The following is a 20942-nucleotide window of genomic DNA, read 5'->3' as shown; positions in this document are numbered from 1 at the left end:
CCTGTTTTTTATATTCCCATTATTTACCTTGGTGCACATAAAAACTTTTTTGGTATTTCCCTTAGGTTTAATAAGTTAACAGTTTTGTCTAGACACTTGCTTGTAAAAGGGCATATAGAAATGCAAGCGTCTTTGTAACTTACACAATCCTTTTAAAGTAACAATCACGCTAAAAAATATCAAATATTTCGTTAAATAAAGCTAACCCATAAAAAAATCAATGTTCCTTTTAGCAAAATGAAAAATTTCAACGTTAGATGTTGTCTGGTAGAATTGATTTAAAGAGATACAAAATGCTCGTTTTTATTTTTTGTGGCCACAAATAATTCCATTTATATCTCCCGTGAAATATCCGAATATTTACGGGCGAACACGAGATTGGATATGGTAAGCGTCGGAAGCATGACGTAGCTCTCATGAATAATCATTCTGTGAAATCAAAATGAATTCTGGGTAACTGGAACTTAGCGAATGCGAAAATGGCTTGTATAAATTATGCAAATGAATGCAACCCGAATGAATCCGATCCTGACTCGAAAGCGAAAGTATATTACATCGTGTAACGATATTTTGATATTAAGATGCTTAAAACTTGCCGAATGCTTGTAATATAACGTTTTCACAATAATGTTACTTGTTTTTAGGGTCTTCCTATTGTAATTAACCATCGTATGTTACTACTTATTGTTGAATGTTTTTATATAGCATAATACAGTAGCCGTATGTATTGGTGAGCGTGATAGTGACAAGCACGCTTCAAATGCCCAGAGGTATTCTGTTTTTAAAAAGTAAAAAAAAAACCTCAATTTAAACAGCAATATATATGTTTTTGCCACGTGAATGTTGAGACGTGCACTGATTTTAACAAGACGGACACTGTTGAACTATCTGTGTCAAGCAGATCTAATAACAATTTGACTGCAATCGCAACTTACATTCTGTCATTTTTATTAGAAAATTTATGTTTAAAATTCACTTGATTATTATATTATGTGCCATGCCTTTGTTATATTTTGACGTGTATTTCATCATTTTAACCCCACACAAAAAAAGCCTTCCTAGCAACCCAATACCAACACCACTGTGTAGGCAATAGCAAACTAACCAGTTTTAAAGATGGCCTTGTCACTTACCACTTTTAGTTCAATTTAAGAATGAACTTACACAACTTCTGTTTTCCAATTTACACAACACTATCACAGAAATACATCCTGTACTGTACATAAAACTAATTTGTGGCATTAAGCTCCAGGCTTAAGTAATGTATTGCTTTGATTTTGTTACAACAAAGGTCTTTCACATTTGCTTGATACAACTTAAGTAATACACATACACTTGACAGCAATTTCAGTCGAGACACTGTCACATTTAAATTAGTTTAGATAAAGATTTGTTTGCATAAAATCCCTTAAAAGTTATTGGAAAAAAAGAAGGTAGTATTCATTAGGTCCTTCTATACTAAACTTCTAGCATTTAATTAATGTCTCATATACAATAGAGGCTCAACAAGTTTTGAAATGAAAATAATTGCCCAATCTTATCTCTCACATACACTAATTATTCAAATTAATTCTTGCTATTTGTTTCATTTGCCTTCCACCACAATAATGATACCTCAAACAATACACAACAGTTTTATACAGAGATTAGCCTTGGGGATTATGTCATGTGCAAGTTATAAACCCTATCACACCATCTCAGCTGTGAGTTTTCCATTATGTCATCACTCTCTTCATAAAACTGTGATGAAAGACTTGACTGTTTGATACAAACAAAACACATTCTGTCTGATAAATTAATTAGCACTTAAATAATGAATTCTTCGAAGAACACATATTTCATTTTGATAAACATTCAAGATTCTACTTTATCATTTATCTAGTACATACCTTATAGGGCAAAATGAAGCTTACATCTTATACGAGCTTACCACAGTACTGCAGACAATTTATTTTCCAATGCATGAAATGTCGTAGTTTCTCATTGGTCATTAGTTTTGTGTGTTATTTTTATTGACAAGTTTTGAATTTAAAGTATGAACGTCAGTAAAGTGATTCAATAGTACAACTATAACCAATGGTTTTTCTATAAAGCAAGGTAGGTGCATGCTAGGGGAAGTTTATCAGCAGTATGATTGGAATCTCCAGCTTGCTTCCATCAAGCTAGGATAGTAATAATCATAGTAGGACATCATCCTAAAGTCAAGGTTGCAGACCACAGGTACATGTATGCACCTTGGCATATTGTACTCTTCAATGTGATTTAATACTCATATTGATATAATTAACCTAAGTGGTAACCTTTTTCTGTACAAATTAATGTTTTATTAAACAAGTCAAATTAAATTTAAATACCTTTTCAAGCAATGTCTTATACATGAATACTGCAGTATTGTTTCCATTTCCAATTGAAAAGAGTGTTTTTCCTTTTCCACTGTGTTATTTCATTATGTTTTCTACCCTATCTTGGAAGAAGACCAAAAACCCATGCATGAAATGTCTCTAAAAATAGCGCCAGTTTGAAAATCCACCCAGATAGTTTATCAACACAACTATTTATCAACAAACTGGGAAACCCCATTCTTTATTTTCTTAAGCTCTTAAAGTTGACTTGAGTCCAATGTACTGACCAAATTTGTATTGGTTAACCCTTTGCATGCTGGGAAATTTGTTGTCTGCTAAAATGTTGTCTGCTTAAAGGTTCTATAAAGGTGGAGATCCGTAATTATTTACCGATTTTTAAATATTTTTTCCGTATTTTATAAATAAAGGTTATCAAAAAACAATATATATATGCTATTGGACATTACCATAAAAATATGAGCAATACAACTTGTTTCGAGCACAAAATACAGTGTCCTCCAAGTCAATCGTGTTTACAAACAATCAGTTTATTTACATCATTGTTTACTCGGGGAAAGTGAAAGTGACTCAGGTCACCATAAATATATCGTTGATTTTCAATGTTTTCCGGTATCACTCACAAAGTATGTCTCTTCTAATAATGGTCAAAACGTTTGTAGTGATCTAATTAGTTACTTTTTGCTGGTAAAAAGTTGTTTAAAATAGAATTAAAAGTGCATGTTCTTTTGGTTATTTCTAGCATACGTCACCGCTTTGGGGTTACACATCACGATAGTTGCAAAGTTGTAAACATTTCTTCCAATTATGAAACGGGTATATCTTAAATACTTCTTGACAACATTGCACCTCAGCTGTGTTATTAGCATTTTTTATGCAAGAGTAACTGAAATCCGGTAAAAATTAGACAAATTTATAAGCATAATAATAGGATTTGTCACCTTTATAGGGCCTTTAATTTTTAAAATAAGCATTTTTTTTTCAATTGTTTTTCAAAGAATACTATCAGAATAGCAAACAGTTTGGATCCTGATGAGACGCCACATTTTGTGGCGTCTCATCTGACTCCAAACTGTTTGCATAGGCTTTCAAAATTCGTTTCCAGCACTGAAAGAGTTAACCCTCATACAGCCTACAATAAGTATTGCCAAACACACTATCCTTGGCCAAACCAATCCAGGTGTCAGTTTCCAACCCCTTCCTACTTTGTGGAACATATCTTACACACATTTGACATACAGAGTAAATGGCCAATAACAAAAATTATGAAATTTTTAAATTCATTATTTTTCCCTCAGCAACAATTACTGTTCATCAAGCTCATCTTAATATGTAATGTACTAAAATGAAAACTTCAGATCTTATCTTTTTGGATATTCAAAGCCATTCTGTTTAATATATGGGAACTTACAAATCGGCAAAAAATTATTCAATTTAAATTGTTAGCTATTGTCTTGTTTAAAGCACTTTATTGTAAAGGAAAAAGCCATTGACTTTAATTTCCTTAAGTGTGGAGTTGTATGAATATACTGACAAAAACCTTGTAACCTGGTACATATTTTTAGATTACTGGACACAGCTTTAGTAAGAGAATTTTGGTATATGTAAACAGAAGGTAAGAAAGATGGCTGTAATCTTTATCTGGAGACCACGTATGAATCAGCCATCAATTATAAGGCCAACCCATAGAACATTCAACTTTCATAAATCAGTTACAATAAAATGTACTTCCAACAACAGATGGCTAGGCCAACATTGATGGAGCTTTTCTGTGATAACATGTTTTTCTAGCTGATAGACTGTACACAACTTTGGCTACCAAACTAACTTTTTATTGATGTGGATTTTTATGTCAGTGATTATTGGATTTTAACTCAAACCTAAAACTTACTTTCGTGATAAAAATGATCTACTCATAAGAAGTTCAACATTTTGTGTTCTCCTCGTGTAAATTTTGATTTCTTGATTTAGACTCCATAAACAAAATACATGTCTAAAAAAAAACATGTTTAGTTATGAAGATTTTGTTGAATTATAATACTGGTGAAAAGACAACATACAAATCATTATACAAACCAAATGAAAACCACTTTCCAAAAGCTGCCATAATTTAAGTTTCACAGTCAAGGACAGATATTCTTGGAAACAATCTTTTTAATATTTTACTTCCTTGATAACAAAGTTATGTTACGTAATGTATGCTTTTTTTATCTTTCAACCTACGTGTGTATTTTATTTTTACCACAGTGCAGGAAACACAATCTCCTGTCAAATATCAGAAACATAGGTTATTTCATGACTCTTTTTAATGTTATAAAATATTATTCAGTATTAAACTTCACCAATTTTGGGGGCTTACAAACATGGGCATTGAGAACATTATAATTAATCATCTTTGATTTGCTATGGTTTAAAAATAGGTTGTTCAATTAAAAACAACTATGATATAACCTAATATCCCAATCATATTGGCTTTCTTACTACACCAAAAACCCCAACATGTTTTTTTATTTTTTATTTGCATCCCAGTCCTTCTGTCTGCATTTCTAATGTAGGCCACGACTTTTTTTTTTATTGGTTTACAAAAAAAAATTTGAAAATGGTCCATCGGGCGGTCGAAAAAAAAAAAAAAAAAAAAAAACATTGGAAAAATAAGTTAATACTAATAACATCAGAACAAAGACATCATATCTTTTATAACCTTAATACAGAGACGAAAAATCTAATTATGCAATGAAACACATCTATATCTTCAAATGAAATGAGTCACCTAAAAGCACCTTTTGTAACATCAGGCAATTTTAAACACTCCATTAAATGACATGCGTTCTTCTCCCATTAAAACGAAAAACTGCGCTTCATTTCCGTAATTCGATGCGCACCATTACGCAATGCGATGCCCGTTGCATAAATCTTATATAAGATAAACTACCCATACACAAAGTATGTGTTTGCTCTTATTGGACTTATGACATCGTCCATGAAAAAAATCGAGGTAGATCGATCCCCGCGTCGTCGCGGTAATGTTTGTTAAAGTTGTTGTTGTCATGAAAACTCGTTGATTTACAACGCAACACGTCTTTATTAAACTGACGCGAATTAATACAATCATATTTGTCAACTTGGCTTTTGCTTTATTTTGATAATTTAATCCAAAGTTTAATGTTAGCAAGTGTTTTCACTGGAATTGTAAACAAGGAGCCAGTCTTCCGAAAATGTGCAGTCTGTGTGAATTGACAGTTTGACGTCATCAAAGGAAAGCCGCTTGCTGTCTGAAGCAATAAAGCGACAAATTTCGCGCCGACAAAATTGGCTTCCTTTGTCTAGCATTCAACATGCCGAACCAATCGTGCGTTTTTTTCTCAATTGCAATCCTCCAATTTAATAATAGCACGTGCATAGCTCCGCCTTCGAATCTTTTGCAGAGAACGGAGGCGGAGTTTAACGGTTAATTGAGCTAGTATTTTTAATACGCAAGTTGAGTTCCGATTCGCCGAAATTACTCGGCCCTAAGCATTAAAACGACAAATACATTTATCAATGATTTTCCGAGATATACCGATTTGTTCCGATTTCCAAACTTTCTGTACAGTTCCTATAAACTATGGCGGACGTGTTTACAAAATTCCTAAACACATATATCGTAAATAATGGCAGTGTTTTATTGGATTATTTATACTAATTATCAAATTGCAAGGTAATACTTTTTATCTACTATAATATCGGGTATGTTTAATATAATAAACATGTTAAACAATATAGTTGCGTCACAGACTCGGAAATAAATTTTGATGCGGTCGACATTTTACTGACGCTGATTTTCCTATTGTCTGTAATTAAATAAATTTTGAGAAGTGCCCATAAAAGGACTGGTACATACTGTGTCACATTGAAAAATATCCCGATCTCTGTAATATATGTGAACCAATCGTTGATTGTACTTACTTGATTTTATTCGCAACCGTACTCAAACCGGATCGGTTTTTTTTCTCGTTTCGCTCGTTTTTCAGTGCGGTCGGGAATAAAATATATAAAAAAAGACGATTTTCCGATTTTTTTTTTTTCCCCATTTTCCAAAAATTAGGGTCGGCGGTTTTGTAAACCAAGAAATATAAAAGTCGTGGCCGTATCAACAGGCATGTAGTGTTTTAACTAAGTCCCATCTACAATATCTTGATAAACAGTACATTTTGGGGGGAGTAATCTATGAATCACCAAAACATTGCAGTTTGCATTAAGACTGCACTATCAATAATGCCGAAAGGTTGTAGAAGAACCCCATAGGATCCTTCTCATCCCTGGTGGCTGAGAACACAGAACACCAGCCCATCATGAGAGGAATGTTAGTCATGGACAACCTAAGGCCCGCTCCCTGGTAGCTGAGAACACAGAACACCAGCCCATCATGAGAGGAATGTTAGTCATGGACAACCTAAGGCCCGCTCCCTGGTGGCTGAGAACACAGAACACCAGCCCATCATGAGAGGAATGTTAGTCATGGACAACCTAAGGCCCGCTCCCTGGTGGCTGAGAACACAGAACACCAGCCCATCATGAGAGGAATGTTAGTCATGGACAACCTAAGGCCCGCTCCCTGGTGGCTGAGAACACAGAACACCAGCCCATCATGAGAGGAATGTTAGTCATGGACAACCTAAGGCCCCCTTTGCTTCTTTGGAGGCACCATGAATGTTACGCATGCGTGGCTTTTTTTTACCATTTTGAGAATATGACCTATGCACATTTAATTTCTACAATGAACACATCTCAAGACTGATATTTCCGACCATGTGAAAGTAAAACTATTTCTCAGAAATTTTATGACATTATTTGGGAGAAAGTTATTTTTCAATAAGGAACATGGCCCATTAATAGTCAACCAAAAAAGATCTAATGTATCTTTTTATAGTAGAAAAAATAAATAATGATAAATCTTATTTGCATGGTCCTTTCACAGACAATTGAGTGCCATTCAATTATGGATGATGTTTTGAGTTGTTAACTATTCCATACTATGAGCTGAACAAAATTTACATTCAGCTGGGTTTTAAATTTCTTATAGTCATTTTTGCCAGATAGAAGCAGAAAAACATTGTCAAATCGGAGTCAACTGCTACTTAGCATAGTAACACCTGGGAAGGCTGTATTTTCATCTGACAATTTGATAGAATGTTCAGTAACATCTTTATGACAAAACAATTTTGTCTCTGTAAATAAACAGATGTTTTTGGTTACAACATCTTAAATAACGATTTGAATGATAAATAAAGAAGCAAGATCAGAGTCATTAATCATCTATTAACACACACACAGTGAGAGGCATGACCCGAAACTTTCAAATTAACAAGATGTGGGTTATCAAGCATCTGCCAGTTTTCCTTAGGCAAATGAACTTTAACACCATTTCAAACAATTTCCTGAATTCAAATTAATACCTTTTTTCAGAAAAATGGTTCTTCAAAAACTCAGATCTTGCTACATTGTACATGTAAGACCCAGCCCCCTGAAATGCATAATAGCCCTTGCCTCTAGAGTTAGTTCAATTGGGGGTTTACAGCTAATTTATTACATTATGCAGCTGTGGGCTTTTTATTTTCTTCCAGTACAAACCCATGATCCTTCAACTGGAGCCCATGATCGATCAACTTGGTTGTTGACTTTCAGTTTTACAACTGCTATATGTCAGAAATTTACAAAATCTACAATACCTTTACAGTTAGCTTTAACATTTTTTACATTTAAATAAAACAAAATTATAACCAAACAAGAGATGTGTTCGTCAGAAACACAATGCCCCCTTCTGCGCCACTTTGAAGCCATATATTTGACTTCAATATTGCAAAAGTATTCATTAATTGAGCGATTTTGACTAATATATATGACCTTGAAGGATGACTTTGACCTTTCATCACTCAAAAAGTGCAGCTCCATGAGATACACATGCATGCCAAACATCAAGTTGCTATCTTGAATATTGCAAAAGTTATTGCAAATGTTAAAGTTGGGGCAAACAAACAAACAAACACACAAACCAACAGACAGGGCTACAACAACCACTATAGTGGTGGGGGACATAAAAATTTCAGGGCTAACAGCTTTAAATGTTATATTCAAATTAATTGGATGCTCACAAAGATCATCTAAGGTGAAAAGCAGTGTTAAACAGCTACCTGAAAAATGGACAATTTATCTACGTAATTTAGATTACTTATATATAGTACAGGAAATTTATTAACAAATAAATAATAAAAATTAAATAATCTCATGTCAATGCATTTAATTATTTTTGCATTCAACCCTACATGAACAACAACATAGCAAACTGCATGAAATAATTCACACAATCTTCTGCTCCAAAACAATTACCAAAACAAATACAACACAAACACAGGCACCTACTTTGCCGGGACGAATCCTGTCCCCTCATGCTCCTAGAAAAATAAGAAGTTTCATTCCATTGTGAGAGATTCCCAGAAAGAGAAACACACTTGTTACAAATTAAAACTTTTCCTAGGGACCAGGTGTTGGTCAGAGCTCCAGCGTGTACCCAGTGTTTGCCTTCTTTCAAAAAGAAGATAGTTTCCCAAAACCAGTGTCTATAGTCTGCCAACGAGCTGCCTTATATAGCACTCTGACTCATGGCATAGTTAGGCAGAGATATTGTGGGGTTGGGGAACCGAAAATAAGCCAAGCCAGGAGGTAAACACCAACAGAGAACAGAGGAGGGACATGCCTTGCAATTAATATCTAGGGTTATATACTCATTGGCAGTATGTGTCCATGTGATGTGAATATATTACCATCCTAAAGTATCAGTTAGTTATGGTGTTATTTTTATAAAGGTTTAATAAGATTTTAAATTATAATTAAGCACAAATGTGTCAATAATTGGCAAACATATATTCCATATAAAACTTTTGTGTACTTATGTTTTTTACATACATTTTTTATAGTTCAGCTAAAAACTTTAAATAATAAATAACTAGTAGACAAAACACAACATGTACACACTTTTTATAAATTAAAATTTAGATCATCAATTTGTGTTTTATGACTATTGATATTTCAAGGATTTGTTTCAAGACAACAAACAATGCAGATCATGACGTACAACTGACAATTCAGTGATATGTTTTGGCAAGCAAAATGTTCATCAGCCCACAATATTATTGACTTGTTGTGCGTTGTTAGGCATTAAGAATTTCCTCCCAGAATATGTGCCAACTATGCAGTTCATTTGTACATTCAAAATCCATTAAATAATAAGTATTTCCTTAAGGTTAAAAGTTTTATTAGCAGACTGATTTTATTACAGGGCAGCATTGACGCATTTCCTGGTTGCTCTAAATCAATGAAGTTTTTATTTATTTCATTTGAATGTTTGTAAATATTAGTAATTTGAACCTGTTTTATTGTAACAAGAGGGCCAAGATGGCCCTAGTTCGCTCACCTGAGAGAAGTCGGTTCATTCAATCTTTACCAAATGTCAAACTTGACCTAGATATTTTCCAGACAAACATACTGGTCAAGTTTCATCATTATTTCATCTGCAAGTCATGATCAATATACCTATGAAGTTTCATGATCCTAGGCGTAAGCATTCTTGAGTTATCATCCAGAAACCATTTTTCTAAGTTGAGTCACCGTGACCTTGACAGCCATTGTGTGAATATGATATTTGGCACTGTGAACTTGACCTTTGACCTAGTGACCTAATGATCAATAGGGGTCATCTGCGAGTCATGATCAATATACCTATGAAGTTTCATGAACCTAGGCATAAGCGTTCTTGAGTTATCATCCAGAAACCATTTTACTTTTTCAGGTCACCGTGGCCTTGACCTTTGATCTAGTGACCTGAAAATCAATAGGGGTCATCTGCGAGTCATGATCAATGTACCTATGAAGTTTCATGATCCTAGGCATAAGCTTTCTTGAGTTATCATCTGGAAACCATTTTACTATTTCAGGTCACTGTGACCTTGACCTTTGACCTAGTGACCTCGAAATCAATAGGGGTCATCTACGAGTCATGATCAATGTACCTATGAAGTTTCATGATCCTAGGAATAAGCGTTCTTGAGTTATCATCCGGAAACCATTTTACTATTTTGGGTCATGACATTGACCTTTGACTTAGTGACCTGAAAATCAATAAGGGTCATCTACAAGTTATGATCAATGTACCTATGAAGTTACATGATCCTAGGCCTAAGTGTTCTTGAGTTATCATCCAGAAACCATTTTACTATTTCGGGTCATCGTGACCTTGGCCTTTGACCTAGTGACCTGAAAATCAATTGAGATTATCTGTGAGTCATGATCAATGTAGCTCTGAAGTTTCATGATCCTAAGCATAAGTGTTCTTGAGTCATCATCCGGAAACCATTTTACTGCTTTGGGTCACCGTGACCTTGACCTTTGACCTAGTGACCTGAAAATCAATAGGGCTTATCTGCGAGTCATGATCAATGTATCTATGAAGTTTCATGATCCTAGGCATAAGTGTTCTTGAGTTATCATCCGGAAACCATTTTACTATTTCGGGTCATCGTGACCTTAACCTTTGACCTAGTGACCTAAAAATAAATAGGAGTCATCTGCGAGTCAAGATCAATGTACCTATGAAGTTTCATGATCCTTGGCATAAGCGCTCTCGAGTTATCATCCGGAAACCATCTGGTGGACGGACAGACCGACATGAGCAAAACAATATACTCCCTCTTCTTCGAAAGGGGGGGGGGGGGGGGCATAATGAGAAAACTGCACCCCTTCCAGCAGCCATGTTATTCAACTGACCGGAACCATTTTTGAACTCAACTCTGGTATCAAGGAAACAAACGTTCTGAGCAAATTTCATGAAAATTGGGCCAAAAATGTGACTTTCATTGGGTTCACATGTTTTCACTATATACATATAGAGAAAAATGCCCAGACCACTGGCGGCCATGTTTTTTCACCAATCCCGACCATTTTCAAAATTGTCCGAGATATCAATAAAACCAATGTTTTGACCAATTTTCATGATGATTGGGCAAAAATTGTGACTTCTAGAGTGTTAACATGGTTTCTCTATAGCCAAATAGGGAAAAATGCCACTATATAGATATAGAGAAAAATGCTCCGCCCACTGGCGGCCATGTTGTTTCACCGTTCTCGACCATTTTCAAACTTGTCTGAAACATCAATTGAACCAATGTTTTGACCAACTTTCATGATGATTGGGCAAAACTTGTGACTTCTAGTGTTTTTACAAGGTTTCTCTATAGCCAAATAAGGATAACTGCCCCGCCCACTGGTGGACATGTTTTTCAACGGATCGGAACCAACCAAGATATCATTAAGACAAACATTTTGACAAAGTTACATGAAGATTGGGCATGAAATGTGACTTCAACAGTGTTTGCAAGGTTTTTTCTTTTTTTGACCTAGTGACCCTAGTTTTTGACCCGGCACAACCCAGTTTCGAACTCAGCCGAGATTTTATTGGGACAAAGCTTCTGACCCAGTTTCATGAAGATGGGACAATAAATGTGGCCTCTAGAGTATTTATGAGCAAATGTTAATGGACGGACGGACATACGACGGACAAAGACCGGTCACAAAAGCTCAACTGAGCAATCAGGTGAGCTAAAAACATAATAATAGTATAATTACACTTAAGCACTCAAAGTTTGCATTGAGTTTCAAATGTATGTATGCATCATATTCCTAATTTTCTAATTGCATCATATTCCTATTTTTCTTAATACCGAATAACTGCCGAATACGAAGAATATAACATGATTGGGCTTACCAAAATGCACATATTATGAAATACATATGTATGGACACATTGAACTTGAATTGAAAAGTAAATAACCAAAATTAAAAGTCTATATATTTGTGCCCATTTATCAGCAACAGACACAATTTGTACCAAATTGGAAAAAACACATAGAATTTTACTTAATGTATATACAAATTAACAAGAGCCAAACTTCCAATTTTATAACAAAACTCAAAATTGACCAAATGTCAAGATCAGTCGATGTACACAAAGGACAGTGAACAGTAAATTCTACAGTGAAAATATATGTGCAATCTCAATGTGATTTGATAAGTGTTATAACATTACTTTGATTGCATCATTCAAGCATGTGTGTAGGCATTTTTAACTCAAACTTAATTAAGGTATAAAAATTATTTCCAAAGTAAGTAAATTTCCATTTAAAAGTACCATAATCAATTACTCAGTACTTAATTATTTTACAAGGTGTGCCAAAGGGTGTGTCTGTGACATATGCCCCAAATATATATACTTTCTAACAATAAACAGAACAAAAGTAAATGTTTGAAGGTAAAAGCACAGATAAAAATGTATGACCTACACAGCAGAACATATGATTCCCAAACTTTGACCTTCAGTTTTAACCTTCACATTTGCCTGAAGTTTGGCATCCACTGGGCTCCCAAATGTTTCCCCAAAATGGACAAAATCAGGATATTTTATGGTCTTATCGCCACAATCTGCAACCATCAGTACGATTTGCACATTTCTGCAACCTTCTCCAATCTTAAGTGCCTGATTGAAAATTTTAAAAACTTCTGCATCATTTTAAAATTTTAGAGGCCATTCAAGATTTCAAAATGTTTAATCCAGCACATGCTGGTCAGGTATGAAGTGGCATGACAGCAAAATGACTAGTGGAAGAGTACTGTCTCAGTCAAACACAGTGATACACTATAAAGTTATAGTGGATCATGTCATTAAAGGTGGCTGCATTCCCCAATTGTCAACAGATGGGATGCTAAGCAAGAGATCAAATTCCTGAGCTACTATAATAGAGCAAATACAGGCCTTAACGCCCTCTGTTTACCGAAAGTTTGTCTAGTGACACCATCTGCATTTACTAAACGCGTATTCCGAATAGTCCACTCAATCACTACATCAGTGCTCCAGCTAGGATTTGAAAAGGGCAGGGGGGCTTTTTTGTCAAAAGGGCACTTTCGACGCGCAGTATATTGTCAAATGGGCACTTTCGACACGCAGTATTTTGTGAAAAGGGCACGTTCGAGCGCGCGTAGGAATGCTTCTTATTGCATGTTAATTTATATGTTATAAATAATTGTATTATTCCCATTATTATTAAAACATTCAAATACAATGTCTACAATGAGGATTAGAGCTGCAACGATTCGATCCGATTCATCGAAAATCGATTCGAAATGCTTCGATTCGATAACGATACCAAACCTACCAAATTCGATTCGATTCTTTAACATATACACATATATATACATAGATACGTAAAGCGCGCTGTATTCTGACTATTGATACAGGAAGGTGTAGGTTTTATCTTTACCTGTAAATACGACGCGGGCGATTGGTTGCTTATTACTTTAGTCATCCAATCAATAAGCCCGTTACGGTCTACTTTCGGAAAAAGCGTCAAAATGGCTGAACAAGTTGTTGCCGACAAATTGAAATTATCAGATGCGACTAAGAAGCTAAAATCAAAAGTGTGGCAGTATTTTGGGTATCGGGATGGTAGCCATACCAATAAAGCAAAGTGTAAACTGTGCTTCACGGATGTGGCGTACGCTTAGTCCGGCTCAACCACTTATCTAATTTAATGCAATATGTCAAACGCAAACATAACGTTGATTTAGCAAGACAAAGAGGTCGCACAAGAGCAACTACTCAAGTCGCCAGCCAGAAAAGTAGTTCTATTTCTTTTGGAGTTTTGTTAAGTTTATTAGAGAATGTGATTTGTCCTACAGGTAACAGGTGATGTTGTCATGGCACAGTGGTAGACATGCTTATAGCGGTTTTGGGTAAAGGTGTAATAGTGATAGTACTACCATTCAACTGATTCCAGATACGTTCTTATGAGTATTTATTTATTTTTTATATTATTGTGAAATCAACACAATCTTCTAGTCAGAATTTTTTATATTAAAATTGAGTCCTAATTTGCTATTCTTTTTTATGTGTTTTATTGAAATCACATTTGAACAGAAATGTTAATTTTGAGGCATAAGAGTGAATATATGATAAAACTAGGTTTGAAGATGAATCGAATCGAAAAAATCGGTATCAGAGTGTCTGAAATCGAAATCGAATCGAGCTGTTGGTGAATCGTTGCAGCTCTAATGAGGATTAAAATAATTACAATGAAATAAGAGACTTATGAATTATCATATGTAAAAAAAAAAAAAAAAATTTTTTTTTTTTTAGAGGGGGGGGGGGGGGGGGTTCCGGGGGGGGGGGGGGGGGGGGGCAGGGCGAAGGTTCGGGAGGGCAGGGCGCGGCGCCCTTCGATTTAGGCCTAGCTGGAGCTCTGCTACATGTAAGATTCAAATCTTCAAAATTGATAGATATATATTATTATATATTTAAATTTCACAGGTGAAAAATTATATGCTTATTGAACTAGCTCGACCTTGATAATTTTGCAATAACAAGTCAAAAACTTAAAATGTAACTGTTTGAAAGTTTGTGGTACTTTCGTTACTGAAGTGGTTACAACAAAAAACTTAAAACCTGAAGGTGCCGGGGTTGAATTTAATTTTTGAAAAGTTCTTTTCTTAGCCATTCAGATATTGATAAGAGAGACAAAGTCTTATTAAAGACAAGGGATTTGTATATTTCTTTATTAAACATTTTTTATTATTTTTTACATGGTATTACTCCAATAACAAAATTAACAATTAGAACTGAACAAATTTGCATATCAACATTAAAATAAATATAACATTCCAGCTTTATTTTATGATTCATCTGAAAACGTTTAAGTGAGCTGTTGCTATTCACATCTGTGTCATTGCTCAGGCATATCAATGAACAACAAAGAATATCATAATTGTCGTTTGTATTTCTTATTGCACGGAAACAAGAAATATCTTTCAACAAGAGATGTGTTTGTCAGAAACACAATGCCACCTATTGCGCCGCTTTGAAGTCATATATTTGACCTTTGACCTTGAAGGATGACCTTGACCTTTCACCACTCAAAATGTGCAGCTCCATGAGATACACATGCACACCAAATATTAAGCTGCTATCCTCAATAATGCAAAAGTTATTGCAAAACACAATGCATGAATGAATGACAGACAGACAGACAGTCCAAAAACACTTTGCCCCCGATCTTTCAATCCAGGGGGATAAAAAGATATTCTGCGTATAACCTGACTTTGAAATTAAGTGAGAAATTTACTTTTAAGCTATTAAATTCAAAACAAAGTTTTAAGTATTGTTGTGTTCTTGTTTTCACTTAAAAGTCGCATATATGGATGACTTGTAAACTCCTATATAGAAGCATAAGCTGCTATGAAGAAGGAATTGAACATTTAAGAGATGCATCAAAACATCCACCTTTTCTAATGACTACAACAGTAAACTTCATGTGTGGAAAACAACAATAGGAATATCGACCTGTAGATCAGTTCTATAAATGAACATGACGGGTATTTTCGGCTGTTTGGGAAGATAGTCAATGGCTTTGAAATTGGGAATTTTATCAGCATTCTCAAGAAATTTGCAAAAGAAATTGGGATTTAAAACTACATAATTGAATTCAGCATCTTTAATCACAAACACTACAAACACCATCATGATCAACAGTTTTTCACATAATAAGCTCACACAAAGTCTTCAGTCACATCAGGCACCATTGTATTAGGAGGCGCTTCATCTTCTTCCGAAGAGCTACAGTAACTGCTATCAACATATTGAATATCAGTCAGCACTTTGCTTTCAGAAATCAATGATGACGCAGTGCTCACTCTGGCCTTCAGAAAATAATAGCCATAATTTTTTTCCTTTAAAAAATAATAGCCAAATCATATGCGGACTTTTCCGCAAAACGGTACTGAAGGCGAAAAGAAAGAAAAAATAATGAATCTTATTTTATCTATGTATTATTAAATGTATATCTATTGGATTTAAGTTATAATATATATATAATATAATATATATATATATATATACTTTAAAACAAGCATATCAGTGTGTCATTTTCTTATAAAATATTATCATGGCTTTACAATAAAGAATACAATCAATGTAGTGGGTGTGACTTAACAAACCAGATCTCAGCTACAGTTACATACACATAAGAATTAAGGGCAGAGGCCCCAACCCACCCAGAGCCCTTACTAATTATACTATTTTTTATAGTTTTTCCAATTGCAATTTTTGATGAATACAACTCGAAATATTATAAACCACACCTTCCGTATCACCGATGTGTATTCGTCATTCTATTTTTGCTATTATGAACTTCGAAAATAAATCATTATCAACGAAAAAATACAGTATCTGAAAACGGTAATCCGAAAAATTGTACGCGTTTTACACATGAAATATGCATAATATACAATATTAATATGCATAATCTAAAATGTGCATATCGTTCGACTACTTAATCTCTTAATACGACGTTTGTCATCAGCCGCAATATTGTATGCAGAGGCCAATATCAATTGTAAATGATTTATTCCAAAAATAACACTTTCGCAATGCCGATCATGTTTACATCAATTAACGTCACAGCGCGTGAGTTAAAATACACCACCTCAGTGTAATTCCAAACACGTGTTTCGTTAAAATTAGCTGGCCACGGCATATGCCGGGTCCCTTTGAATTGGGAAAACCAGGTTACCTGGTTAAAAATTGAAATCATTATTTTAAAGCAGACAACAAACAGCGGTAATTACGGGGATAATTAGTTGATGGAGATTAAATAATTATTTCATCAAGCAATGTTCAACGTAATCTAATTGCAGAAAAAACGGCGTGAAAAACAAAACCAGCCAACAATATAAGCGTCGATTTCATGACGATTGATAATAATTGGCGAAAAATTAACAAAGATCTAACAGTTACCGATTATTGGTAAAGCATGGGGAAATAAAAAACGTTTTTTCAGAAATATATCACTGCAGTCGGACACTGATTGAGAAAAACGCTCTAGGCCACAATGTCGCAAAAGTTATTGACCAGGGTTCGACACTAAGGCACGTCCGACAGACATTGTCTAGTAAGATCGGTGGTCGGGCTAGTAAAACTGCGGTCTAGCTTGTCCGACTGGTCGTACATACAAAAATCTATACTGATTCATATAACTATAACTAACTGCTGTGAAAACCTTTATTTTTAATGTGTAAAATTACTCTCGTATCCGTTATTTACATTAAAACAAAACTAGTGTATTTAAATAAACGCGGAGCATTCACATGATTCATCGCTATTTTTAGACGCAAAGGAGAGCTTCCTGCAGAAATTGCTTGTTTTTTTTCGCAAGTTGTCATGAATATTAATAATTTTCTGCAGTGTCGTAAAACTGTAGAGCATGATTTTACGACTTCTATCGAAAATCGGTATTGTCAATGTAAACATTTTTGCGTAGCAGACAAGAGAATGTAATTTAAAGAATGGCTTTGTTCAAGTTCGGTTTTTCGTCCTACAAATCAGTTAATAAAAAAGAATCCGACACTTAAACTGACACGAAACGTAAATATGAAGAAACACGAAAACACCAATTTTATCCTAGATGGAAAATCGAGTCAGTTCCCTTGGATTGAATTTGACGGAGAAAAGAAAAAAAGTTTTATTTTATTGTTTTACTCTATGCATAAAAAAATATGTTGTTCACTGATTATTTACTGATAAATCCTGATTTAACAGTTACATGACACATTTGTGTTCATTTGCTATGTCATTTGTGGTCTAGTAGACATCAGATTCGGGCTAGTACATTTTAAGAGGAGCTGGTCCGACGGTCTTGCTGTAAAAAAAGTTAATGTCGAACCCTGTTGACACGTGTATGACAATACACAGGGTCGAGTGTGTACACAGGTTATCTCTTTATCGATTTTTCCTGCTTGATGGCCCGATTTGCAGGCGTTTCACATTCGCCAGACAACGTTTAGAGGCAATTTGTTTTTTGATGTAGGAGGATAAAATAATCGCCATTTTTTCTAGACAATTTTAAGAAATAATAGCCAGTTGGATAAAATAATCGCCATTGGCGATAATTTCTGGCAGCAGCGTGAGCACTGATGACGATAACGATGCAAAAGAGTCACTTGGGTCACTATCATTAACAATGGAAGGAGTTTCAATGGGAAGACTTGTACTTCTTGACGATGTTTGTTTTTTTAATGACGCTTGCTTAAAAATATCAACAGTTTTCTTTTTGCCGTCAGGTTTTTGCTTGAAATTTGATGAAATGCAGTGCCGTAGCCAGACCCGAATTCAAGCCGAGGCAGTATCTTAGGTCCTTCTAGGGGGGTCCGGGGGCATGCCCCGCCCCCCCCTGGATTTTTTTTACCTAGAACATCTCTGGTGCGTTTTGAAGGCCATTAAAAAAAACTACATTTTATACCTAAATTATCGGAATCTTGGACGCTACAAATTACCGTTTGGTATCAATAAAGTTCACACAAAAATCTGCTCACGTTCATTGTCAATTTTATATTCTGGTACCATAAACCGTGTTTGAAGTGACAATGATGTAACAAGCTTAACTATAGAAAAATAGTCATATACTTCATTTGAAGTCAGATAGAAACAAGAGCACCGCCTTGCGGGTGCAGACCGCTCATCTATTTTTCTTTTTGAAGGTGAAGGGACTCTCATTTTCAATCACAAAGAAGGGAGGGGTGGAGTGAAGAGGGGTGTATAGTGTTGGGGTGTGGACATTTTTTACATGATCTTCCAAAGCCAAAAAAATGCGAAAAACATTCGAGGGGGGGGGGGTGGGGGGGGGGGGGGGGAGGGATTGTGCGATGGTTGGACAGTATTTCAAACATAAACTAAAAAAAAAAATGTGTTTTTTAACCGTTTCCAAGGGGGGTGGGGGGTGGGTATAGTGTGAGGGTGTGGTGGTCATTTGCAAGACAATCTTAAAAAAAAAAAAAAAAAAAAAAAAAAAAACATTGGGGGGGGGGGGGGGGGGGGGGGATTCGGGTGGGGGGAGTTGGAGGGGATTCTTGGGTGTGATGGTTGGACGGTATTTCAAACATAAAATAATAAATATTTGTGTTTTTTAACCGTTTCCAACAAAAAAATTGGGGGGTGGGGGGTAGGGGGATATAGTGTGAGGGTGTGAGGGGGGGGGGGGGAGGGCATGGGGGATGTTTTGGGTGGAGTCTATTGTGGTATGTCAGGTAAGAGTAGTTTTGTCAAAGTATCAATCAAATCTAATAATAAATAAAGAAGTTATGGCAATTTTAGCAAAATTTAATAATTTGACCTTGAGAGTCAAGGTCATTCAAAGGTCAAGGTAAAATTCAACTTTCCAGGTGCAGTAACCTCATGATAGCATGAAAGTATTTGAAGTTTGAAAGCAATAGCCTTGATACTTAAGACGTAAAGTGGATCGAAACACAAAATTTAACCATATATTCAAAGTTACTAAGTCAAAAAAGGGCCATAATTCCGTAAAAATGACAACCAGAGTTATGCAACTTGTCCTTTTACTGTACCCTTATGATAGTTTGCGAGTGTTCCAAGTATGAAAGCAATATCTATGATACTTTGGAGGTAAAGTGGACCAAAACACAAAACTTAACCAAATTTTCAATTTTCTAAGTATAAAGGGCCCATAATTCCGTCCAAATGCCAGTCAGAGTTACATAACTTTGCCTGCACAGTCCCCTTACGATAGTTAATAAGTGTTGCAAGTATGAAAGCAATAGCTTTGATACTGTAGGAATAAAGTGGACCTAAACACAAAACTTAACCAAATTTTCGATTTGCTAAGTATAAAAAGGGCACATAATTCTGTCCAAATGCCAGTCAGAGTTACATTACTTTGCCTGCACAGTCCCCTTATGATAGTTAGTAAGTGTTGCAAGTATGAAAGCAATAGCTTTGATACTTACGGAATAAAATGGACCTAAACACAAAACTTAACCAAATTTTTCAATTTTCTAAGTATAAAAAGGGCACATAATTATGTCAAACTGCACGCCAGAGTTATCTAACTTTGCCTGCCCAGTCCCCTCATGATAGTAAGTAAGTGTACCAAGTTTGAATGCAATAGCATTGATACTTTCTGAGCAAAGTGGACCTAAACGCAAAACTTAACCAAAATTTTCAATTTTCTAAGTATAAAAAGGGCACATAATTCTGTCAAAATGCTCGCCAGAGTTATCTTACTTTGCCTGCCCAGTCCTCTCATGATAGTTAGTAAGTGTACCAAGTTTGAATGCAATAGCATTGATACTTTCTGAGAAAAGTGGACCTAAACGCAAAACTTAACCGGACGCCGACGCCAACGCCGAGGCCAAGGTGATGACAATAGCTCATTTTTTTTTTCAAAAAATAGATGAGCTAAAAAGAAAAAATTGAGATGCAACTCTCTCATACAAGCCTTAGTATGTATATGGATAATATAATATTCTTTACATATTTATTATTGTATGATAAATCCTACAAAAACACATATTTTTCTTTCCTTTTTTATCAACGTTTCGGCTTACGCCTTCATCAGGATAATACAAAAAACAAGAGCACCGCCTTGCGGGTGCAGACCGCTCATCTATTTTCTTTTTAAAGGTGAAGGGACTCTCATTTTCAATCACAAAGGA

General features: G+C 35.2%; 2 protein-coding genes across 8 annotated transcripts in view; both read right to left on the bottom strand.

The window, feature by feature from the left end:
• The window catches only part of LOC127863242 (sentrin-specific protease 1-like), a 289205-nt gene that overhangs the window by 18104 nt on the left and 250159 nt on the right, over positions 1-20942 (bottom strand). The window lies entirely within an intron of this gene.
• The window catches only part of LOC127863246 (dnaJ homolog subfamily B member 6-like), a 77804-nt gene that overhangs the window by 47803 nt on the left and 9059 nt on the right, over positions 1-20942 (bottom strand). Inside the window, exon 2 of one of the 7 annotated variants that reach the window (XM_052402641.1) lies at positions 8760-8791. The exons of 1 other annotated variant lie outside the window; for it this stretch is intronic. In XM_052402641.1, coding sequence (XP_052258601.1) covers positions 8760-8787 — 28 coding nt within the window. In that variant the 5' untranslated portion in view covers positions 8788-8791. Of the gene's footprint in view, positions 1-1133; positions 1293-2354; positions 2477-4436; positions 4575-8759; positions 8792-20942 lie in introns of those variants that run through there. 5 more of the 7 variants (XM_052402642.1, XM_052402639.1, XM_052402646.1 and 2 more) reach the window with 5 other exon arrangements.

The sequence above is a fragment of the Dreissena polymorpha genome, unplaced genomic scaffold, assembly GCF_020536995.1.
Source record: "Dreissena polymorpha isolate Duluth1 unplaced genomic scaffold, UMN_Dpol_1.0 chrUn003, whole genome shotgun sequence".
Lineage (NCBI taxonomy): Eukaryota > Metazoa > Mollusca > Bivalvia > Myida > Dreissenidae > Dreissena > Dreissena polymorpha.
This window is presented reverse-complemented; position numbering and strand designations above follow the sequence as displayed.